Below are 26,211 nucleotides of genomic sequence, written 5' to 3'. Positions count from 1 at the left end.
TTTGGAGGATGTATCAACCACAGACATAGATAGGGTTGACTTTCTCCATGAAAATGATCTAGATTATGGATACGATCAGGAGCTATTCTAAATCTTATATGGCAAGGTAAGGATGACATCTATAGCTTGGGCTTCACATTGACTTATGAATCCTATGCAAACTATAGCAGCTTAGTGGATAAGTTTGCAGGAACTTTGACACCGAACCTGCAACTTTCGACCAGAAATCCCAACAACAGAGATAACTTACAGACATCAAGTAGAGCTTACCAAAGCCGTGTGAATCCACAACATCAATGATGTATTGAGAACTCATAGCCATTAAGAACTGATTCCATCACACCCTTATCTCTCCTAACTTGGAATACCCGAGGTCACAACCATCTGTTTAATAACACTTCGAGTGGATTGGATGATTTTGGTATAATTGCATTACAGGAAACATGGTTAGGCATGCCTCCCGTATGGAATAACCACTCGATTGTTATTAATCCAGCCATAAGTCCTGCAAAAGGTCGACCAATGGCGGGACTACTTGTGGCTGTCAAAAATTCTAGTGGTTTAACTTTGACGAATTGGGTAACTCCAAGTCCATATATTCAGGTGGTCAAAATCGTGGTGTCATTTTATACCATGGCACTGGTGAATATATATTGGAATCATATGGCAAAGAGTGAGGATACTTCTTTTGAACTAATGTATGCAACTATGGACATGATTGTGGCTGATATGTCTATTACATCTGTTATTATTGTGGGTGATCTCAACTTACATGATCTGTCTAACACAAAGGCCCTCATTACGACCCTGGCGGAAATCGAAAAACGATGGCGGAAATGCAATACCGCCATCGAATAGCGCTCGGTGCGACTATGACCCGTCACCGCAAAGTACGAAGCCATTAGCGACACCGTAGTGAACGCCAACGCTAACTGCACCAAGCACGCGCGCGCGCGCCATGCCAAACCGCAAACACCACCATGGCGCAAGGGTACGCCAATTCCGACCCTAGCGGACATGTACCTAACGCCATCAGGCATGGCGTAATGTACCATTCCGCCATGGCGAGAAGTACGGCATCGCGAATCAACCGTAAACGGCCCCACTGAGTGCCTGTACACCGCTCCCTGCCCACAAAGTACAACTCCCCGTAGGTGCAATGAAGTCACAATGCAACCATTGAAATGTACAAGTCACCCATGCATGCCAACGAACAAAAGAAACACAAGAGGGGCCAATGGGAGCTGCAGGGCACAGATGGCACGAATACAGAAGCCATCCCAATGGACATGACCACAGTCCCCCACCAAGAAACGCACGCAAATACAGGCACCTGTGACCAGCAATATTCTGAAAATCACATCATTCCACCAGTCCACCTGGCTGACCGGCATCTGTTACACAAAACCCAATCCCCCGCCCCTGAGCATGACAACATTCAAACTGTCATATAGGCAGCCCCCATCCCTGACCTCACGGGCTTAGTAGGCAAACGCGCCCAGTACAGTACCACGCAACTAAACCCCGAAGCTGGAACCCAATGCAGATCTCCTCACAATACATCGCCCCCCAAATAGGCATATGCCACATCACTTGCAAAGAAAAACGCTACACGGGCCAAATCAGAATAGAAATTTATGCACATCAAAGTCACCAAGCCCATACAGCCATCAGGCCATGAACTCCAAAACACTAATCACCATTGTGGGCTGCATCCGCAAGAAATGACCAGCCACTACTTGTGTGTCGCCCTGTTCCCCCATGGTACACAGAGCCACATTCACGTACGAAAAGGCAACATGGAAGCGCACAGAACCGCAGGGCCGTCCCAATGGGGAGGCACTAGTCCAGCTGAAAGGCCGAAATGTTGCTCCGAGCCACCAGTACTGCGTAAGGGCATGTGGGCCATTGGCGATCGTCCCATAAGATCGTAATGCTGCTCCACTGATTAACACGAAGCAGCAGGTGTCGGGAGTAAAATCCATCTGCAGGAGTGGCATACAGATGGCAGTGGCAAAAGGGGAGGAGATACCTGTCAACCAAAAGAAAAGAAAAAGAACAGAATGGCCATCAGAACTACATTCGAACAACTCACTTCAATGATCACACGAAATCCACAGCCATATGCATGCTAGCCCACTCAAAAGGATCATCACCACCCCAAAACCACTTGCGACTCATAACCATCTATATCGAGGTGCAAACACCATCACAAACGAGTGTACCTGTGCATGCGTCTGTCAAAACAGAATCCATCAGATGGGAATGTTAACGTGCATGGACACAAGTGTCTGAGGGCGCCTCGAGACAGGGAGGGCTCAACAAGGCCAGATAGACGATGGTCCCACTATGGCAGCCCTGCATCACATAGCGTAGGGGAGGCGGATAGATCCCAAGAAGCCCTGTACATGGCAAACTCTGTATCAAATCACCTGCCCATGCATCCATTCATCATTCCCTCATCCCGGGATCAAAACGCCTGAATAATTACTCACATAACATTAGAAACATCCATTGAGTCTGTGCGTTATGCAGCCTGCAAAATCCACAGTGCCCCAGCCCGTAATTCCAGTGTTGTGAAGTAACATGTATTTGGGAACGGCCGGCCTCATCGCCCACGTAGCTATTGCGCATCCCAAACTATTCATATCAATCATTGCTCCCTCGCCATGGGCCCTGTCTCAAGGACATTGAACAATAGAACGTTATATTTGCAGTCAGACCTGTGGGCATCTCCTCGCCGCTAGCTGGAAACCGAAAGCGCCGCCCTTCGAATTCCTCATTTGCAACACCACGTCGGAAAGGCATCTGTGGCCGTTTGAAATCACTAATTATTCCATCGAGTGCGGCTGTGTGTGAAAATGGCAACTGCCTTCACCCACGAATGGGACGCCCCGCCCGTCGTTGCAACTCGGTACAGTGATGCATGAGGGCCCACCGTTACTCGAGTACTACGTTCCACTGACCCTTCACAAGTCTGTTCGCGACTGCACAGATAGTATGGGAAACAATGGGACCACAGCAGAATGAACATATCAACCAATCTTACACGGCCATCGGGTACAAATACATGATAGCAATAGCAAGATACCATTCCCCGAATTGCAGCGTTGTGCGCGTGACGTGCTCGGCCAAAGGGGAGAGCAGTTTGCACAGGTGGAATGAATCACCACAGGTGGAGGCCATACAGCCTGAAAACACATAAATTGCACAGCCAGTCTCCTCCCACAACCACACCGAAATGCTACCGGCAGGACTCGCGATGTTGGCCCTGGGGGACCTGATAGCACTGCAAGTGCTCCAACTCCAAGAAGAAGACGAACACCAACTACAACCAGCCGCACGGAGGAGACGCAGGAGGAGGAGGAGGCCAAGGCAGGGCCAGCAAGGCCCACCAGCACAGCCACTACCACCACGCAGGCAGCCCGCAATACCACGCCTCCGAGCACATCCGTTCAACCTCACTGATGAGCAGATCCACACCCTCTACCGTCTGGACCGGGACACCATAGCCGCCATTGTGGACATGACACAGGCTGACCTTGTCAGCATGATAGATAGCCCAACCGCCATCCCACCCCTACTGAAGGTGGTGTCTGTACTCCACTTCCTGGCCACAGGCACCTACCAGCACACAGTCGGACAGTTGCATGGCATTTCTCAGCCACTGTTCTCACGGACACTATTGCAAGTGCTCGATGCCCTCCTGCAGCACGCAGACGACTACATCTCCCTACCACGCTCGGAGCAGGAAATTACAAACACGAAAGTGGGATTCCATGCACTTGCCGGCATACCGGGTTGCATTGTTGCCATCGACTGCACCCATGTTGAATTGGTCGTCCCACATGCCATGGAGGCCCAGTACCGCAACCGAAAACAATTTCATTCCCTGAATGTACAAATGGTGTGTGACTCCAACAGGATCATTACACATTGTTGTGCCCGATTCCCTGGATCAACCCATGATTCTATGGTCTTGAGGAACTCTACAATACCACGCTACATGGAGCGACACGCAGGGAACAGATCCTGGCTACTCGGTGAGTCTCATTACATGCATGATGATGTGGGGTATGTGAATTGGCAATGACCTGGCAGGAAGGGGGGGGGGGTGTGCGTACGTATCAATGGCATTCCACATCATACGTTTCTCGTCCACATACAGGTGATGCTGGATATCCACTGAAGAGATGGCTCCTCACACCAGTCCGGAACCCACGGGACCAGCATGAGGAGGACTACAACCATGCCCACTCACGTACCCGTGTAGTCATAGAACAGGCATTCGGCCTACTGAAGGGCCATTTCCGCTGCCTCAGCAGGTCTGGCGGGGCACTCCTGTACCACCATGAGAAGGTTGCAAAGATGGTGATGGCATGTGTCATGCTCCACAACATGTGCGTACGTAGAAATGTGCCCATGCCCCCTGACGCAGAACTGCAAGCACCTGATGATGGTCATGATGAGGGTGGGGATGTGGCAGCACCTCATGGAGTCTGCGAGGCACCGGAGGCCCGTGACATTCGTCAGCATCTCATTGATGTATGCTTCTAGCACTCACGCCTGGTGGCTGATACATGGACACGGGACTCGTGGCACTGCGTGTGTCTGGGACATGCACAATATGGACTGTACGCCTATGATGGCCTAGTACACAAAGATCAATGTCCACACATCTCATTGGTTGATCGTGCACTTTTTATGGCATATGTGATGTCATGTTGAACACCCTATCGACCCGCCACCCAAGTGAGCCCAACACACCCCCTCCACCCTCCTACCTCCCCCCCGAACACCAGTGTCCAAAGATGCTCATTGTCAGTGGGCTGTCGCTATTGCATGCCCCCTCTGCGGGTATCAGGGGCACCCCTGCCTGTGGAGCGCAGGTTCCTTCCAGATCTACGTTGGGGGCTGCCCTGGACGGAACTTGCAACGGATGATGTGTCTGCCTGCTCACGTCCATGCATGTCCCTAAGGGTTTGCGAGAGCTCAGTGAGCACACGGCGCACTGCGGCAAGTTCGGCACATACGTCCTTGGCCGTCGCATGCAGTTCCCCCCTGAGGCTCTCGGTGCTTCTCTCCATTTGGACTCTCAGGCTCTCGGTGCTACTCTCCATTTGGACTCTCAGGCTCTCGGTGCTACTCTCGATTTGTGCCCTAAGTGTCTCAGTTGATGTTTCTATGTCTGCCTTAGTGCCCCCACATTCATCAGCATGGTCCTTGAGGAGCGTGGCCAGTTGCTGCTGTTGTTCGATCAACTGGTCGAGGGACTGTTGCCTCTGCTGGGCCATGGCCATTTGCGGGGGTGTCACAGAGGGGCTGTTGTCCTCATGTTGCCTTGCCACAGGGCTTGTGGGGGATGGCCAGTCGTCGTCTTGTGGGTGCCCCTGCGTGGTATCCTCATGTTGTACGGGATGGGACAGACAGGGGGATTGGGACAGGTCATGGATGGATCTGACTTCGGCATCCCCGTTTTCTGTGTCCGAGCATGCTGCCATCAATGGGGTGTCACCTATGGTGCTGCTGCCACCAGAGGCAGTGCCTTCTGTGGCATCCATTGGGGGGACCTGTGGTGGTGGTGTTGTGGGCATGCTGGCTGCTGGGGTGCCTGTTGATGTTCCCTCCTCTGTGCTGCCACCTGATTTGTGCTGCTGCCGTGTCTTGATGCGTGCAGCTGAGGTGGAGGGTCTCTGGCCGTTGGTCTTGGCCCTCTTTGCAGGTGTGCTGGTAGGGGTGTCCTGTAGCTCGTCGTTTGGATCGGACCCTGTGGTGGAGTAAAGGAGGGCGAGGGTTATTGATGGGTCTGTGGGAATTGGAATGGCATTGTATCACATGCATTGGGGTGGTACCTGAGGGTGATTTGGGTCGGGGCCTTGGAGGTGCTTTGATTTGTGTGTGGAGTGAGGGTGCAGTTGTTTGGCAGCCTGCAGTTAGGGTGTGCCTGCTGCACGTGTAGTGCGTGTATTAGGGGTTTTTAATTATTTATGTATTTATTGTGGGTTTTAACGTGCGCTATCAGGCCGATGTGTGTGGACGTTCTCCTGGACATGTGTTTCTGTTGCACTATGTGGACGCATGGTACTTCACATGGATGGACTGTGTGGATTTGGCATTGTTTTATCTGGCCCACCTACCTGAATCTTCGGATGTCTGCACTCCTTTCTCCATCCCTCCGACTCCCTCTATGCTCTCCATTCCGATGGTGGAGGCACAGATTTCTTCCCAGGGGGTCAACTTGATGGGTGATTCAGGACCTCCCCCGGTGGCTGTGGCAATGTTGCGGTTGGCAGAGAGTATGCTGCGGACGCGTATCCGCAGGTCGTCCCATCGCTTGCGGCATTGCTGTGGGGTGCGGGGTGCGGTCCCCACCGCACTTACCCGCTGTGCCACCAGAGCCCATATGGCCTTCTTGTTTGCAAGTGCCGTCCTGGTCATTTGCGTGCAGAAGACGACGGCAGCATTCTCCTGGAGGGTCTCTGTTAGCACGGTGAGTTCCTCACGGGAGAAGTGGACCTGCCGCTTGCGGTCGCACGCTTTCTTCGCTACTTTTCCCATTTTTCTTGGTTTCGCTAGGGTGGTTGACGGGTTGGGGTGTGTTTCAGGGTAGTGATTTTAGTGGTTGTGTGGTTTTAGTGTATTTATAGGTGTACGCCGGGATGTTTCCCGTTCCGGGCCCATGTTTTAACTTCCGTTTCCGTATATTTCCGGGCACCGTACTTTCCGGTAGGCGCACACTGCGGTGACCGCTAAGAGGGGTGGCGGTATTGCACCTAGGGCGCCGTACGGCGGCGGTGTGGGCCGTTTTGGGGTCATTTCCGCCATCGCGGACTTTGCACTTCCGCCATGCCGTGGTGCTCGTGCCCGATGGGTCGGAATGGGCCGCACTTTGCTCCTTCGTGCAATGGCGGAAACGCTATTTACGCTGTGGAGCTCCGGTCAGTCGCTTTCCGCCAGGGTCGTAATGAGGGCCAAAGTCTTTGTATAATGAGACGGAACGTAGATGGGTTGAATTCATGGAAGATAGGCAAATGTTACTTCTCAATGGTTCAGTAGAAGGTGATGTACCCGCTCAGCCAACTTGGCGAAGGCAAACCCAACATGCAACTTTGGACTATATATATGTAGATCATAACATGTTTACATGCGTAAAGAGCTTCAACATTCGGAAGCAAAATCAAAGTGACCATGAGCAGCTTATTATGTCTTGGTATTGGAACCTACCTCATACCTTACCAACATCAGATAATATGAGTGGACAAATCCACATTAATAGTGGACAAAATCGTTTGATTTGGAATCACGATAAATTACAAAGTTTCTATGACAACCTAGCAACACACTGGTCCGGTAAAAACAGGTGCGGTCCGAGAAACTGTGATTATACATCTATACTACATCTATTTGTTGAGGTGAAAACAAAAAGCAATAAACCTGTTTTCTGTCACAAACATCAATATGACCCTGAGGTCAGAACAAGAAAAACTCTTTTAAGAAAAGAAATAAGGAATCTTACAATGAATAAATCACATAATCATTTAACATTAATAAAAACTCTTAAAAGTAAGTACCAACATTGGATTAGGGCTCACAAAGCTCTTTATTTACAACAGGACAGCGAAATGCTTCTTTGTGCGGTGGCTTCCAAGAACTCTCAAGCAATCTGGCACTTGCTGCATAGAACATCTTTAACATCTCAATCATCCCTACAGATAAATGCTGTCCCGGAGCTGGTATGGATGAATCATTTCTTAGAATTATATGCTGCCAAAGATGAAAGTCCATACATACCATCATATGGCAGTTTGCCCAAAGATTTGTTGGCTTTTGACATAGATGATATAAAATTCTTTATAGCAAAGTTGAGTTCTTCGAGGGCCCCGGGCCCTAATGGCCTTTCCAATGTTACCCTGAAGACATACCCTGATATATGGGCACAAATATTGTTCTTAATATATCGCGAAGTTTGTGACACAAATCGAATTCCATCTAACTGGAGGAAGTCTATAATTGTGCCTATTTTCAAAAAAGGCAATAGACAGTTACCCTCTAGTTATAGACCGATTGCTTTATTGGATATTCCAGCAAAAATATTCTTGCAAATTATATTGAGACAACTCACCCTGTGGATTAATAATCATACTTTGTTTGACCCACATCAGACGGGTTTTCTCCCAGGAATGGGCACTTCCATTAACCTCATATCCATAACAGCAATTCAACAACAAATTATTAAATCAAAACAACCAATATACTTGGCGTTTGTCGACTTCAAGTCGGCTTTTGACTCTATTAGCCGATCTCTAATGTTGCAAAAGTTAACAGCTGCCGGATGTCCAGATGTCTTACTTTCCTTCATAACACAGTTACATACAGATACGACCATACAGATCAGACTTACAACAGATGGCAAGTTGTCACTGCCTGTCCCGACATATTGCGGACTGAAACAAGGATGTGTCCTTGCCTCTACCATCTTCAATTTTTTTATTGCTGATTTGGGAGTAGAATTTGCATCTGTACAGTCAGACCCTCCGAAACTTGGTGCTGCCCCACTTCCGTGGCTTTTCTATGCAGATGATTTGTTATTACTGTTTAAAACTCCGGTTGGATTACAGAAACTACTAACCACTCTGCAAGAATACGCCATCAAAAATCATTTAGAAATTAACATTGAAAAAACTAAGATCCTATGCTGCCTTCCGAAATCTCGGACTAAAATACAAAAATTTAAATGGCACCTTAATGGTAAAACACTTGAGGTCGTTGACCAGTATACATATTTGGGCATAAATGTTAACAATAATGTCACAGATCTACCATATGTTAGATCTGTAGAAATAAAGATGAAAACAGCAGCTGCCCAAGCTAAGATAATACAAGCGAAAATGGGAAAGTTTACTTTATCTGCTGCTATTACATTTTACTTACAAAAGGCTATGGCAATTACACTCTATAGGTCTGATACCAAAGCACCCAGATCGGAGAAATTTTGGTCTAAAATTGAAGGCTTTTACTGGAAAAGTATCCTTGGTCTGCCGAATAGCTTGCCTATGCCAATATTACGATATGAATTAGGTCTGCTGTCACTATTTGGAATGTATACTTGGCGTGTAATAAACCTTTACAGAAAGCTGGTCATGGCTTCACATACAGAGTTGCTAATAAAGAAAATAGCCATGTATATGCTATTATCGAATCACTCTTTTCCAAGTACATGGAGAGAACTTGTTCAACATGCAATGGACGCAGCAAGCATCACAATAGAGCTCCTTGTATCTAACCCTACTAAAGCAAAGACTAAGATATGGGAAACTGATTGGATTAATATGATCGAACAGTGCAAGCGGTACACATCATTTAAGGAAATCCCATTTGAATGTAAAAAGATGGGCAGGACCGAGTCTTACCTACTAAAATTCCCTGATGTCAAACTAAGACAAACATATTTACGCTTTCGTCTAAATTTATCTAACACCAGACGAATACAGGCCCGAAGAAGGCTCATATCCAATGCTGAGAACTATTGTCGATTCTGCTGCGTTCAAAACCAGAAAGAGACTATGGAACATTTATGTAAGGAATGCTCTGCTTTAACGTTGAAACGGATATTGTATTTCAAACCGTACTTTGAACATTATAGATCATTGACATCTAATGAACTATGGACAAAGCTTTATCATACTCGCCTCACTAAGGTTCAGATAGCGATTGTGAAATTTATTAACCATATTGGAATTGAGACATAATATAAATGTGGTGAATGTTTTTACAATTCTTCTCTTCTTCATCTAGTTATTTTAATAGCAGCTGATAGTTATTAGTTATTAGTGACAATTTGAATTACTATATACGTTTATATGATAATGCATTGCCTTCTTAATCTTTGTATATGAACTAGAAAGAAGTTTACTTTTTTAACGTATAAACTCGTTTCTTTCAATTTCTGTACATAGTACTAAGAAGAAAATTATTTTTTATATTTTATTTTTCTCATGTAATTAAGAAAAGAGGAAAATTACTTTTAATATTGTAAAAATTCTTTTATTATTTAAAATGTTGTTTATTGAAAAGTTGAGATTCAACAAAATCAATAAAAAAATAAATAAATAAATAAATAAATAAAAATAAAGAGATTTTCTGTGCAACGTAATGTTTGTATTCATTTGTGACGTTTAAGGCGTCAACTATTTTCTATTTCTTAAGTCCTATGTTCCTTGTATTGTCAGAAACTGTGTCCAGAAATCACCTACTAGTGTTCCTTTGTGCTTTATTTTGTAATAAGTTGAAGAAAAGGAGTATGTTTAATTTGGTTTAGAGAAAGGGAATTTTATCATGGAGTCTTTGAGTTCTGTATTCCAGGCCCAGTCTCAGTAACTCGGTAAAATATGGTTTAGTTGAGTAGATCATAATCGCCTAGAACATAATAGAATCAATTTTTGCCATTGGAAAGAACATATTGTGGCATGATTGCCAACGGTATAATGTTGGAAGAAAAACAGCAGGCCGTCTAACAGTGGTTAAGGACCTCTGTTGACCCAATGATCACATTAGTTACAAACATTTCAATTTTATAATGATAGGTTAATTCAATCTTCTCAGTGTAGCTATAAAATTTGTAACCCTGCTTTTTGTTAACTCAATACTTGTGCTCTTTCCAAGTCTCCAGAGTTAAATAAACCAGGTTTCATGACCAGAGAGGAATTTGTGAAGCAATCTCATATGTTGATTGGCCATGGCAAGAAACAAGAGTACGGAGAGCTGTTCGATAAAATTGACGTCACAAGAGATGGCTTCATTGATTGGGACAAACTGACTTCTTTCATGCTGCTGGAGCTTTATGAAAAAGATGAACGGGCCAAATCTTCTGCCGTTCCCCAGTGGAAGGACATCCGGCTCTTGTCACCGATCCACAAAGATGCCATTCAAAAAATAGTCTTCTTGAAAGGGTCTGGCCGCTACCTGACTTTGAGCAGGGATGGATTGCTTGGAGTATGGGGTGAGAATTTAAAGCTGCAAAGAACTCTTCGTATCACGACAGAAAGCGTCAAGCCAAAAGATCTCTGGGTAACAAGTTTGGTGTCTCTGGCCAATGTCAATAAGGTATACTTTTTTCTAAAATTGCTATAGAAAATTATAATCTTTGAAATGTGGGATTTTCTTTTTTTTGCACGAACACCACATGCCCATTACATATTTTCTCAGCAACTATTCCCATAAAGTGTGGAGTGCAATCTAACCATTGCAACTTTTCAGATCGCAAGATGACTCTCTTGATAAGTATCTATTAATTAGCTGTTAATTTGCGTTGTCTTCACCTAGAACCTTTACTGCTTATTCATCTTTTTTTTAATTGTTTTTATTGGGAGTTTACAACATTGCATTTCATGTTCATAAGAGTCAAATATTAATTTCTGTGTTGACAAATGTGAGAATTATTGTTACATTTGTTCGCTATCAAACAACCCGCCTACCACTTTTATGATCTTGTATTGTTCAATTGTTCATTGTGTAGACCAGTGGTACATGGGTAGTCACAGATAAAGGAGAGTTCTGAAAAGAAACGAGATGAACACGCAGATGTAAGTCTGCAACGACTAGTAACTGCACACTATAACAAACTGTGACAATGCCAATGTACATGGGATAGGGCACAAGCCTGATCAGGGTTTGAGGGTGGGTTGTGGGCTTACATGTCTTGTGATGCGGGTCAGGTACCATGTTGCTAATTGTACATATAGGGGAAGTCTCTGGGTGAGGGAGTGGCAGATAGGGGTGTGGGAGAATGTCTTACGTTCTTATCATCCTTCTCTGTGAGGTAGATTCCCCTGCGATGGAGCTTCCACATGCCATATCATCCCGTCACACTCTCACTTCAGGAAGTATCCCCTGTGCTTCAAGAATGGTGATGATGCATCTGTTAAACCGTAGATCAGATGTTCATATGAAGCTATTTTGGCTATTTCTGGTGGCCATTCCTCCAGAGCTGGGCTGCCTGGCTTCCTCCAACGTCTTTGCTGCGATCAGGGTAGAACATAGCCATCTTCGCTTGTGCCCTTTGCACCCTGCGAGGTCTTGGGAGTCATGCATTAGAACCAGCAGGTTGGTTGCTTTGATATGATATGATATGATATGATAGGTTATTTATAACGCGCTTAATACCCAGGGGTTTCTAATCTCGGACCCGGGGATCGCTTTGATCAGTTTGCTTAAAGAGCGATTTACTGTTTTGAACACCTGTATATATAGACACAACCACAATATGTGGGATATGTCTACACCGATTCCCGCGGAGTTCCATCATATGTCTGTTCCATTGTTCTAGGTTTTGATCAGCTTTGCTGGTGTTCAGTGCCAGTGCTGTAATAATGTTAATTGCGTGACTCTTAGCTTAATTTCTCTTAGCTCCATGGCGTTGTGGAGTAATATCTAGGACAACTGTTATTCCGTGTATGTCCTCTGCAGTGCCTTTTCCCACCTCTTTTTTTAATTTTTTTAAAGTGGAGGCCATGGAGATATTGTAATAGGCATTCATTAAGGTTGAGTAACAAGAAGAGATAGTGCCTCTTTTGTCACCCCATTTCTGAAGGGTAGCTGCTAGCGGGGAGCTCATTAATCCCTTTTTAGTGCCTGCAATCGCACTGGTAAGATAGTTCTTTAGTTGTATATGCTGCCACTGATGTTTATCTGGCAGATTACAATTGTGTTGAATGACATCATCTGCTGCTTCCTATCATCCCAAACGTCCCAGATATGACGTATGCCTTTTTCTGCCCATTCCAGCTAGTAGAAAAGGCGGCCACCTATTCGAAGGCTATGATTACCCAGCAGGGGTGCTTCCGTGTGTATGTAGTGGTCTACACATAAGAGCCCGTGAGCCCTCTTCCAACAATATGTAGTGTTTGTAAGACTGTGATTGTTTGCTGAGTTATTGTTTACATATAGTAGGCTGGGGTGTGCTTAGCAGGAGCCTTTTCTAAGGAGTTCCAGGTTGGCTTGTACTTGGACCTGGGGAAGAGAGTTGTGTGCATGGCTATGTGGAAAGCCATGGTGTCTACCTCAACATCTGGTGTTACCAAGCCTGCTGAAAACAATGGGCCTCATTCCAAGTTTGGCGGTCTGGAAAAAAGGATGCCCGTAGGCTTACTGGTACTCTTGTTTCCGGACCACCACACTACGAGTCTGCCTGCAGGGACTGATGTGCCCAGCAGGGTCATACCTGCTGGGGGCACAGACCCCTGCAGCCAGACTTTTGACGGAAGCATCAGCACCGTTAGTAACCGTTAGTAACGGTGCCAGTGCTTCTGTCTCCCCACTCCCATGCAGAGGAATGGGGAGTTACTGAATCTGCCATCTGATTTCCCGCGCCGCTGGGACAGAGGACATCGCTGGCGCGTGCCTCTGTTACAGCTGGAACTCTCAGAGAAGTGCCTGTTGTAGAACACTCTGGATTTTGGATCCATACATAGCAGTTTCACTTTGTTTATGAATCGCTCTCCCAGACCAAATCTGGACAGGTTCCTGAACATGGAGCCCCTCTCCACTATGTCAAAGGCTTTTTCTTCGTCAAGAGACAGGGCTAGAGTAGGGGATTCAGCATTCCTCTCCTTCCACAGTAAATGTTTATCCCTCAGACTCTCTGGCCATCCTACCTGGTACATCAGACCTGCATTTGATCAACCAGTTTTGGCAGGTGTTGCCTTAGCCTTTTGGCCAACACTTTGACCGAAGTCTTGATTTCAACAGTGATAAGCGAGATGGGGTGGTCATTACGGCATTTCGTGTCATCTCTTCCTTTTCTGACTACTTCACTATAGAATTCAGTCAGCAGCCTTAAAACTAATGGCTCACAGTTTTTGTAAAACTCAGTCAGTAGCCCATCTTCGCCTGGGGATTTACCCACTGCCATTTCTTTCAGGGCTTAGCGTACTTCCTTTTCTGTGATAGGGGCCCACTGCTCTCCCTGCTGTTTCTTTCCCAGCTTTCGCTCATGAAGTTCTTCTCTTCTGGGCCCTTGTAAGTTTTTAATGCTGTGTATAGCTTGCTGTAGAATAAGGCAAATTGATGAGTGATGTCATCAGGATGCGTGATCAGTGTATTGTCTTCTGCTATCTGGTAGGGTATGCCAGAGTTTGTCTGATGTTTTTTCTGTTGTGAATGGGATGTTAAAAGCCTACCTGATTATTCATGTTTGTCATAGTGTCTCTGCTTCAGAAGGAAGAGGACATACTCTTCTTGCTTTGTGAAGTGTGAGCATAGCTTAAACTTAGCAGCGATCAAGTTAGAGAGCAATGAGGCCGTTAGTGACTTGGTGCATTTGCTGGTGAGTTTTTTTTATGTTGTCTTCATGCTCCTTAAGTACTCTTATTCTCTCTTCTTTTCAACTGAGAATTTTTGTATCATTACTCGCCTAGTGTATGCTTTTAGGGTGGCCCATATTATGTATGCGGGTGTGGATGCACTCTAGTTAATCTCTATGAATTCTCTGTTTTTCATACTCCACCTGGATGCCACTGGTTTAAGTGAGGATACTCAGATTTCTAGTGATATTAAAGTGTGGTCCGAAAAGCTTGCTGGGTTGATGGCGCAATCTGCCAGTTCTTGCATTAGGTATTTTTTTTAAATGAGAAAATAATCAATTCTTGTACATTTGCCATGAATGCACGGTGCGTGTGTGTGAATTCCCTCCCTCTCAGAGGCTGTAGCCTCCAGGGTTCGATTAGGCTCTGATCCATTTGAATATCCTGTAAGATTATTTTATCCTGACTGGCTCTGAAGGTTGCTCTTTGCATTCTATATAACAGAGGGTCACAGACAAGGTTCCAGTGACTTGTAAGTATTACTGGGGTTGTCCCTGTTTCTGTTGGGAGTTTGTTTAGGGGCTGTGGTGGCATGTATGGATCCAAGAATCAACTTGTGTGTTCCTAGATATAACTTGATCAATTTTATCCTTCATTCTCTGCATTGCCATGTCTTCAGGAGTTTGTATCTCATTGATCTGTGGAGGAGAATAACTACCCTTTTCTTTTTCCCATTTTTTCCTACAGTTTCTGATAAGTGTGTTTCTTGGATGAATGCCACATCTGGCCTTTAGTTTTGAGGTATCTTTTTCCTCTTGATGAAGTTGTTCAGGCCGTTGACATTAATTAAGAGTATGTGAAGCTCAGACATGGCTTCATGTTTCTTCTGGTGAGCACAGATGCTGTCCATACGTTGTATCCTTTGTACCTCATACCCTTAACTCTTTTTCTTTTTTTCTGCCTTGTTCTGCTCTGCCTATCTCTCCCGCTGAGTTCTACCTTCCTCGTAGTTGGCGAGTATGGGGGTCAAACACAAACCTTTCATAGAACATTGCTCTAGGCATGTCTCTTGTGCTTATGTCTTGGTTACTGAAGATTGTGTGCTAAGGAGCATTTCTTCTTCAACATTTTCCATGAGTTCTGCTTCCTCATCCTTTGAAGGCTCTCAAGGGGTTTGCCTTTGTTTTTGTGGGTCTAGAAAATCTATCTGTCCGAGTTGCGTTTTTAGTCTGCATTGACGGGGTACTTCTGATGGCTCTTTTTCACCTCTATTTATTGTATTGTATGGGATATTTATAGAGTGCACAAAGATCAGAAGGTATTGAGGCGCTAAGGATGAGAGAGAAGCTAGGGGGGTTAGGTTGAAAACAGGTTTTTAAAGCCTTATGAAATGGAAAAAACTTTTAAGGCATACAGAGGTCAAGAGGTAATGAGTTCCAGAGCATGGGGGTGAGACTGAGAAGGATCTCCCTCCGGCTCTGGCCCGAAGAAAACCTAGGAACAAGTAGCAGGCACATGTTTGCTGAACGCAATGGGTGATTGGGGATATAGGGCTGAATCTTGGAGTGTAAAAATTCAGCTCCAACTCCATTGGTAGCACGATGAACCATGCAGAGAACCTTGAACTTGACTCAGCTTCAGATGGGAATCCAGTGTAGCTTACGCAGCAGTTCTCGAGAGTGAGCAAGTCTAGAGGCTCCAAGAGCAAGACGCAGCATTCTGGAGAATTTGGAGGCATTGGAGAAGCCTTTCGGTTTGCCGAAGGTAGCTAGCGTTACAATAAGTCAAAGAGCTCATAATAGAGGTTGTGACCACTTTTGATCTCAGGGCAGCCGGGAGAAGGGGAAGAACCTTTTTAAAAATCTTTAGTTTTACAAACCCCATCTGGCAGACCACAGAAACCTGAGCTTCCTGGGATCCGGTGGACATGAGTTTGATCCCAAGACTTTTTACCACGGGAGAAGGCTCAGGACATGGACCAAAAGAGGAGGGCCAGTACTCAGTAGTCCATAGCTGACCATTCACAGTTGAGCCAGCTAAGAGAACCTCAGTTTTGTCATCGTTTAACTTCAGCCAGTTATTAGTCATTCAGTCACCTACCGAAGCAAAACAGTTTGCTCCTCAGATGCTTTCTGTCTTCATCACTAAGCTTAACTCACTTTCAGGATTCTCTCTGTGTTCTTCAGAGGAGAGCGTGATTTGTCCCTCATGTGGCTTTCCTTTGCAGTATATGGCAGTGTGGTGGCTCTGAACTGTGAGGTCTTATCTTTGGTGCTCAGTTTGTAGCCAAATCGCTCCCACTTGTCCTCTCCTATCTTCTTTGGTTGTGGAGGGTTCAGGGTTGCAGATTTCCTGTCTCCCTGTCGATGGCTGAGACCTCTATGGCGTCTTGATCCAAGAATTCAAGGACGTCTTATAACTTCTCAGTGTCTGTGTATTCTGTTTGTTAGGGAGAATTCTCAAACATGTGCTAATTTCCTTCACCTTAGAGACCACCAGCAACTTTGCTGGATTTTGAGGACTTCATTTTTTTACCTGGAGAGAGTGTGAGCCTTTTTCCTCATTTGTGTTTTACTCTTGTGTTTTATTTGGTTATGGAGTTTTAGACAACTCCATAGGCATCATCTTTTCATTTGTGTCACACAGCACCCTCAGTGCAGTGGCACAGGGAAACCTTTCAGGCTTTCCCAAGGTTTAAATACCTTCTCTGGAATAAACTACTGTTTCACAGAGAAAGTAAAGTGAAATTGACTTTACTATTCTTTTTAAATTCCTAGACCCAGCACACCCTATTTTACAATAGAATGCTGGAGGGGGGTTACTTAGTATCCCCTATGTCTAGATACTCATGTAGCAGTCAAATGCTACCCTTTCCTCTCAGAATGGCTGGTAGCAGTGGTTTTACAACAAACTTCCACAATTTATCTGACCGCAAACTATTCGTAGCTCCGGTAGCGTTAAATCGCAGGAGCCATGTTTTTCAAGATGGCATCTGAGCCCCCTTTCTTTAAACAGGTCCCAGTCTTCTTTTTTTCACCATTTCTTTTTGGAAAGGTCCTTCTAGAGTTTGTCTTTACTCGCCAAACCAGGTTTGGCCCCTTTGTTCCTTCGTCTTTGGCGGGCTTCAGGACTGAAGACCACCTTTGGCGCCCAAGTGTCTTCGGTGAGCAGGAAGTGAGGGAGGTGCCATAAACTCACTGTGCTTAGTCTCCTAGGAGACCCAAATGCACTCTGGCATGATTGGCTGGTTGACTGTCCGGCAAGGACAGCCACCCTGCTGGGTGAGTGGCAGCTAGGCTGGAATGAATGGGAGGAAACTGTATAAAAGGCAAGTCTCTTGGTTTGGAAGGCAGAGTCGACCACTGGAACAAAAGAATCGAAGACAAGCTTGAAGAGGACGGCTGCTGCAACTCCTGGACTGTTGGTTTGCCTGGTGAAGCCCTGCTGCAGGTCCGAATCGCCAAGTTCACCTTGACAGAGAAGCCCCCACAAGGACGACTTGTCCCTTTGAGTTGGTGGGACCAATCAACTCGACCATAAGCCACCTGGACACCTTATCTCGGAGCTGGTTGTATTTTCCCCAGAGTGCTGCTGGGAACCGAATAACCAGGGAGAGGGACACCAGTTTGTGTGCTTGCCTTACAGCTACCGGAATTGAAGATTTGCCAGTTTCAAGCTTTTTGACCAGTCCCAGTGCGCTGCAGGAGTCCCCAGACATCCTCCCTCTTGTCCCCACGACTGAGGCCCAGGAACAGTGAGATCTGCAGGAACTGTCAGGAACAGAAGTCTGCAGCTGCCTCTTTTTCTTCATTTGTAAGGTACTGTAAAACCAGACTGAGAGTACTTACCTCTCGCGGTGAAAGTGCTGCAAACTTTCCCAACTCACAGGCCTAATCAGCTTGTGACCCAACATATGATTCTTCTTGCCACAAAATATTCCTAGGAACTTTTGCAGAGACTTTTCCGTTTAACTACCAGAAGTGCTTTGTCCTATGCAAGACTTTAGCCCGTTAACTTTGGCCTAGCCTATTTAATTGAACTGACCCTTCTGGTGAACTCTAAATATTTGCACTGTCTAAGAATATTGTAACCTTTCATGTTCTAATAATTTTTTCCTTTTTCCGCCTTTTGAAAAGTATTTCTGAATTGGTATTGAAGTCTATTTGTGTATATAATATAATTGCCTCCTTCTATTGAATGTTTTATAATTGAATGGTTAATAAATTAATAAGTATTTTAACCCGGAAACCTTGAGTGTAAGAGTTTATTTGAACACCTGTGCTTGTAGACCTCTGTGTAACATCATTACAGCTCACATTCCCTCTTGAGATAAGCCTGGCGCTCCGCTACCAAAACTGTGTGGTACAGTCTTATACCAAAGGTTGGTTTTGCTTACACTTGTAGTCATAGTTGTTAGTAGTGGTCCCAAAAAGTACTGAATTCAAACTTAGCCTAACACTGTTGTTTTGCCATCTTTTGTGACAATCACCCTTACCAGATCCAGTAGCCCGTATTTGAGGTCCAATTTCGTAAGATTCTGTCTCAGATTCAGAAACTGTTTTATCTTGTCACGGGGTGTGTTTGGAGTAATCTGTGGTTATGTATATTTTTTGGCCTTCAGACAGAAATGGGTTTTGTTTCTTGGCTAGCTAGAGTATTTGTCTAGTGTGCTTGTGTCTCAGGAGGCATGCTGTGAATGGAGGTGATTTTGCCTCTAGGTTGGTGTTTCTCGATCTGATCCTGAAGTCCATGTGCAGTAACTTCAGTAGCCACCATTCTAGGAATGTGACTGGGTCTTTCCCCTCTAATTCCTTAGGGATGCCAAGTAGATGAATGTTGTTTTGCCTGCTGCGGTCTTCTAGGTCAGTGTTGGCTCCTCTCAGGTCTTGTATCAGTGTTTGCATATGTTACAGCCCTTCCACCCCGCTCTCCACTGTTTCCATTCTTTCCTCCACATCTAAGAGTTTCCCTCCTTTTTTCTTGAGTGCCTTAGAGAGGGACACAACCTCTGTTTGGGTTGCTGAGGTGCGAGTGTGTAATCAAGTCCATCTTGAGCATCCAACATCCAGCAAGTCATTAAGAGCATGCCTAAAATCACCAACAAGCCCCTTAACAAGCCAACACCAGAACTATCTTCTAGGCTAATCCACCTCCCACCAATCTCGACAGAATAATTCAACAGCATGGTGAGCAAAAGCAACAGAGCCGACTCTCCAGCAGACCTCTGCCCACCAGACATATACAAGACTATCCTCAGCCAGAAAACACCTGCAGAATATTTCTTCAACCACTCACTAGCAACTGGAACTGTCCCACAAGCCTTGAAATCAGCATACATCAAGCAACTCCTTAAAGACCCTTCGGGAAACACAGAAGACCTATCCAACTACCGACCAATCTCAATCATCCCATACCCGGAAAGTTAATAGAAATCTACATCTATGAACAAATTCTAGAACATGTAGAAAACAATCGGATATTAGCCCAGGCCCAAGTAGGCCCCAGACGCATGAGAGGAACGTAAACAGCATTACAAATGATATGGGATGCTAAAAACCAACGCACACTGTAATGAAAAAACAGCACTAATACTACTCGATCTATCAGCAGCCTTTGACACACTCCACCAGGAAACACTCATCAAAAGACTCGAAGATATTGGATTCGGCAGCACAGTACTCCTCTGGCTAAAATCCTTCATGACAGAAAGAACAGAAAGAACTTGGAAAACACAATTCAAGTCAATACCTCGCAAAACACCATGAGGAGTCCCACAAGGATCATCACTTTCACCACTGCTTTTCAACATCAACATGACCAGCCTGATTAACCTCAATGAACAACACAGCCTCACCTGCTACAACTATGCAGACAACACTCAAATCATCTACAATATCAATGCCAGCGAAGACCATATCCAACCCATACCAACTGCCTCACAGAAATAAACTATTGGATGAGCACCAGCAGCCTTACACTCAACCGTGACAAGACAGAAATCATGATCACGCCCAATGACCCGTCACACCATCACCACATTCCATGGCCTACCAAACTGGGAAACCCACCAGAACCATCTGAAGTTGTAAAATATGAATGGACAACAAACGAACACTAGAACCGCAAGTCAACGCAGTAGTTTAAAAAGGCTTCTTCTACTTACGCACAATCAAGAGCATACTCCCCTTCTTCACCTTCACACACAGAACACTTGCCGTCATCTATCAGGTCGTGTCAAAAATAGACTACGACAACAGCATCTAGCTTAAATACAGAACGCAGCAGCAAGAATACTTCTCACACTCACTAAGAGAGAACACATACACCAGCACTGAGAACTCTACATTGGCTACTGGTAAAAAAATGAATTTACTTCAAAACACTGTATAACATACAGAGCAATCCAGGGCCAAGGAGTGGAATTGACACTTGCAAAAATCTCCATCTACAAACCAAAAGGAACATTAAGGTCCAGTAACGATATTCGCTTCGGACCGAAACAATACGCCAAGCACACATTTGGGGGATCAGCATTCCCCTGCATAGCGGTGAGTCTTTGGAACTTGCACCCAAAGGAAATATGCACAACACAAGACCACCTAAAATTCAGGAAACTGTTAAAAACATGGCTCTTTAACTCACCAACCTAAAGAGGAAATGCCAGCAAAGGAAAACCACCAATGCAACTCAATAAAAACACAGAAAACCTGACCCCCGAAACAGGGCCACCCAAAGAAATTAAGCATCCGACCACAAAACACCACAGAATAATATTAACCCGATGGATCAATTCAACATGTAGCAATGGACTGGTAAAGGTACGAGTATAATAAGCAATGGTGTGCTTTTGTTCCCGGACTTGATGTTGAAGTAATACACCCCCAATGGCAAAGTCCGAAGCATCAGTTTTAGCAATAAAAGGATGTTCACATGAGGGTTGCCTTAATACTGGTGCATAGGCAAAGCATTCCTTTAGCACCTGAAATGCTTTCTCAGCAGCAGAAGACCAACAAAAAGGAACCCCATTTTTCAGGAGTTGAGTAATAGGCAGTACCAATCGGCAGAAACCGTTGATACATTTACCATAGAAATGTGCTAGGCCCAAGAAACACTGTACTTCTTTCCCTGAGGTAGGACCCGTCAATTGAAGAATGGATTGCAGTTTCTGGGAATCCATGGAAATGCCTAGATCGGAAAGAATGTATCCCAAATATGGAACTGATGATGCATCAAAAATACATTTCTCTGGCTTAGCTCTTAACTGATGGAGTTGTAGACAGCAAAGTACTTCCCGTACATGCTGAGTGTATTCCTCGGGGTCTTTAGAGAAAACCTGTATATCGTCCAAGTAAATAACCACTGTGTGTAGTAGAAGATCTATGAACATATGATCCATTAGCCTTTGAAACACAGCAGGGGCATTGGCCAACCCGAAAGGCATGACCTGATATTGGAAATGCCCAAAGGGGGTACGGAACGCCGTCTTCCACTCATCCCCTTCCTTTGTTCGCTCAAGATGATAGGCTCCTCTTAAATCAAATTTGGTAAATGTGAGAGCAGATTGGACTGCTTCAAGGATATCTGGAATTAAAGGAAGGGACTATTTATACTTAATGGTAATGCGATTTAAGCCGTGATAATTGTTAGGCAGAATTATATGCAGTACCCTTGGGGAACACTACACACAATTAAGACTACAAGTGACAGTACAATTTCACCTTTGGTACAAGCAGTAGCGGAGCAGCCAGACTTATCTCAAGAGTAAGTGAGCAGTACAAATAGTTACACAAAGGACAGCAATTACTATGATTCAGGCAAACACTGACTCAAGGTTTCTAAGTAAAATAATATATATTTATTTACTCAACAGTTGTATAACATTTCACTATTCTTAGCAAGTTAAAAATCACAATCATAAATACATCACACCACTTCCCTTAAATTCCAGACAAGTTAAGCTCACAAAATGAAGTGGGAGCAAAATGGCACTCCAGTAATTTAAAAGGGAGGGAAAGACAAAGTTATTAGAAATTAGGCAATTAGGCAACACCAAGAGGTAAGTAATCGAAGCAAGTGAACAAGAGAGACTACAAGGTTAAAATCAGATAGAAAAGGTTTAGGGCCAAAGTCAATGGTTCAAAAGTCTTTTGCTCAAGATAATAGGTTAAATGAAGTTTGCGGTAAAGTTTGTGGCACAGATTCCGGACGAGGTTGGTTGGTATAAAAGTTAGTTCAAACAGAAGAGAAGGACAAGCCCTCGGATTGGAGAAAGATTTCAAACACTTTCACCGCAGCTGACCGAAACGGACAACCGGATTTGCCCAGTACCTTAAAACGGAGAGGGAGCTGTAGCTGAGGCAGACGTTCCTGGTGGTTCCTGCAGGTGCATGGTTCCTGAAGCGACTGTCGGACTGATCAGAAGTAGGAAGACTGGAGGGTCCTGCGCCACCCAGGGAAGAAACCCAGCAGCAGAGCAAAACAATGAATAAAAGGTGCGCTCCTTAAAACCCAAGCAGGGTCTGACCTTCCCGGCTATCCGGCCCACTGTAGCTCTGTACAGCGAATTCGACCAGCGGAGGGGTCCTGGCTTGGAGTTTGGGCAAACTGGTTGGTCCCACCAGCTCAAGGGAAGAAGTTTCATGGAGGATCTTCTCTGTCGTCGGATTTGGAGATTCGGACCTGCAGTAGGGCTTCACCGGGCGGTTCAGTCGTTGTAGGGGTCCTCTTCTTCCAGTTCCTCGTTGGTTCTTTCATTCCAGTGGCAACTCTGCTCTTCCAGTCCCAGAGACCTGCTTTTTATGCAGTTTTCCCCCATTCATACAGCCTGGCTGTCAATCACACAGCAGGGTGGCTGGCCTGGCAAGGCCAGTCCCCTTAGCCAATCAGACAAGAGTGCGACTTGGGTTACTAAGGCAACCCATGGCAGGGGTCTGAAGATCCCTCCCTCACATCCTGCCCTCCTTAAGGAGGGCTTCTGTGCAGAAGCCCGCGAAAAGACAGCGAACAAAGGAATCATCCCCGGTTTGGCGTGCAGAGAAAAACATGAGAAAGACTTTAAAAAAAAGAAATGGCTAATAGACCCAGCCGCAACCAAAACAAAATGTATTTGGTCAAGCGGGTTTATGTTCGAGGCTACTATGATAGCCTGGAACAATATCAATTTTATATAATATAATTGCGGTAGGAAAGTTAGGGTAGATACCACTGCCACCAGCCAAGTCTTAGTGTTAAGGGAGCGAAACAAGGCTCCAGGAGGTACAGACAAAAAGGGATAAGAATTAACCCTTTCCAGTACTCCATGTAAAATGGGGTGTACTGGGTCTGCAGTTTAAAATGACTATATAAAGTTAATGGCAACTTTACCTGTTTCTGGGGGACAGTAGTCAGCCCCAGAAAAATGGAGTCATTGGGAAGTCTCAAAGACAACCCTGTGTCACTGCACTGAAGGTGCTGTGTAACACACATAAAAAGTGGTGCACATGGAGTAGGTGAGGCTCAAGTGCCCAAGATCACACAAATAGTGAAAATACACACAGCAAAACACATGTAAGAGTGGGAAAAAGGCTCACAATTTTACCAGGTGGAAAAAATAAATCCTAGAAATCCAGCAAAGCTGCTGGGGGACTCTTTAGGTAAGGGAAATCAGCCATTTATGAGAATTCTCCCTAACACTCGCACCCCCCCCCCAGACTAAGGGACAGGGGGATTTTATCCACACCTGGATGAATCTCTACCTCTAGTCGGTTGTAAACACCCTAGAGAGACCATCAGCATGTTGGCGGTGACATCCTTTATTTGCAGACTATATGACCTACAAACCTTTCGAGGTGCATCACTTTTTTTAATGTATAGGGGATCTGATCTAACAGTCCCTCTGAACCTACAGTAGGTGTCATGATCTCTGCTTCCAAAAGGTCAGGGTTTTCCCAACTCCCTTGGAAGCAGATCCATAACCCAGGTTCCGAGTGCCAACCAGTCCCAATTGGGACCTTTTGGACCCAGTCCTGGCGCCAGTGGCACCAGGCTCATAAATATGCCCAGTCCCAGCGCTGGAAGCGCCGGGCTCATAATGCTTGGGTGGACTTACCTGCAGCAGACCATGCTGCTTACTTGCCTGCCAGTTGAGCCTCTGATCCTCTTCTGTTTGGAACTACTTTTCCTGTTGGGTGGGGCAGGAGCCCCTCCCTAGGTTCAGAACACTGGAACTCTTCTGGAAAGCAGGAACTCTTTTCTTACCTAGGCGTGGCTGTGGAAGGAGACACCTAAGCACTACAGGAGGCTATTTAAACCACACCCGATGGATGAATCTTGCTTTGCGTTATTCTGCATCCTCTGCAGCAGAACGCTCATCGTGTCTTCTGCATCTGATCCTGGGCCTAAGGAAAAAGGCTTACCATCCTGAATCCAGTCTTCAGCAACACCTATAAAGACAAGAAAGAACAGGTTAGCATTACGGTCTTCAGTGACAGCGCTTCACTTACCTGGTCCATCGGCTGTCACCAACGCCTCGCGCTGCATTCCGGCATCTGAAAGACAAAGGCTTACCTACTCTTCGTGCGCTCCGGAGGTCTTCGCACTGCATTCCGGCATCTGAAAGACAAAAGCTTACCAACTCTTCGCACGCTCCGGAGGCCTTCGGCGCTGCATCCCGCATCTGAAAGACAAAACAAGGTGCGTTTAAAGACATTGGGGAACTTTAATACTCACGTGCCAGTACTCCTTTCCACATCTAACCCAGTGGGTATTCCGGCACCCTGCAGCCGCTCCGAACTTGTACCTGCAAAATAAAAAGACAGTTAGAGCGCATCGTGAAGCAGGCAACAAGCGCTTACTTACGTGCTTCCAGGCGCTTCTATTCATCACACGGGCTCCATCTTCAACTCACTTCAGCCCGTCATCCGCCATCGCCGGAACCCTGTAAAACAAGAGACATCATTACTAAAGACTTTTAAAGACATTAGAATTACTCGAAACTTACCGTTCGTGCAGTAAACGACAGACAGCAGCCCTCTGAAGTCAAGAGGCCTGCTCCTCTTATCCAGTGAAGAAACTGGTTACAGCACCCTGCCCCGAGGCAGATGGAGAACACGGCGTTCACTTACCTAAGGTGAGAGCGTTAACCTTTGGGGTTCTACAGGAGAAGAGAAAGGGAAGAAGAGAGAGACATTCAATAACCCAGTTCATTAATCCCATATTTTCTATCTGCAGACATCTTACCCTTCAAGTCAGACATACAGTGCACAGAGGTCCAGCCCAAAGAGCCAGCCGTGTGTTACACATCACCTTTGAAGATACGGTATACGCCCAGTCAAGACCGGCACCTCTACGGGAATCAGGTGAGCGTTACAGAACGCAAAGCCTACCGCAAAACTCCCGTCCAGGCGCTATGGAAACCTCGGATACCGACCAGCTAGCCCAGTTACTTGGGGAACGAAGGGCAGAAGTGCATGCAGCCCGTCAGGAAACGAACGCTCTAAGAAGGGAACTGATTATTTCCAAGGAGCAGATGATCTCGCTAGACAATTGCTACAGTCACAAGCCGGACAGACCCCGTTACCCGCATCTGGGGGAAATCTTCCTTCTACATCCTCTATGAATCCAGTGCAGATCAACCTACCTGGGAATGTACCTCTGGCTCCGCCCGAACGATTTTCTGGTGACCCAAAGAGGTTTGCAGTATTTATCAATCAGTGCCGGTTGCATTTCTTATGCCGGCCAGCAGCCTTTCCAACTGATCAAGCTAAAGTAGCTTTCGTGCTTTCGTACCTTAGTGGCAATGCGGCAGACTGGTCGATCCCTCTAGTAAATCAAGATGATCCGGTCCTCCATGATTTTCAAGCTTTTCAGCTCAGTATGGAAAAACTGTTCGCAAGACATACACAGGGGCAGGCCTTGGACAATGAGCTTCTTT

The 26,211-nt window shown here is 45.6% G+C and overlaps 1 protein-coding gene across 1 annotated transcript in view; it reads left to right on the top strand.

Annotated features, from left to right (window-relative positions):
* WDR49 (WD repeat domain 49) overlaps positions 1-26,211 on the top strand; it is a 723,235-nt gene that overhangs the window by 50,191 nt on the left and 646,833 nt on the right. Inside the window, exon 3 of the mRNA XM_069618491.1 lies at positions 10,663-11,103. Coding sequence (XP_069474592.1) covers positions 10,663-11,103 — 441 coding nt within the window. The remainder of the gene's footprint in view (positions 1-10,662; positions 11,104-26,211) is intronic.

This window comes from Ambystoma mexicanum, chromosome 10 (genome assembly GCF_040938575.1).
Source record: "Ambystoma mexicanum isolate Mex_15411 chromosome 10, UKY_AmexF1_1, whole genome shotgun sequence".
In the NCBI taxonomy this organism is placed as follows: domain Eukaryota; kingdom Metazoa; phylum Chordata; class Amphibia; order Caudata; family Ambystomatidae; genus Ambystoma; species Ambystoma mexicanum.
Note: the sequence above shows the minus strand (reverse complement) of the source record. Positions and strands in the feature narration are given on the sequence as shown.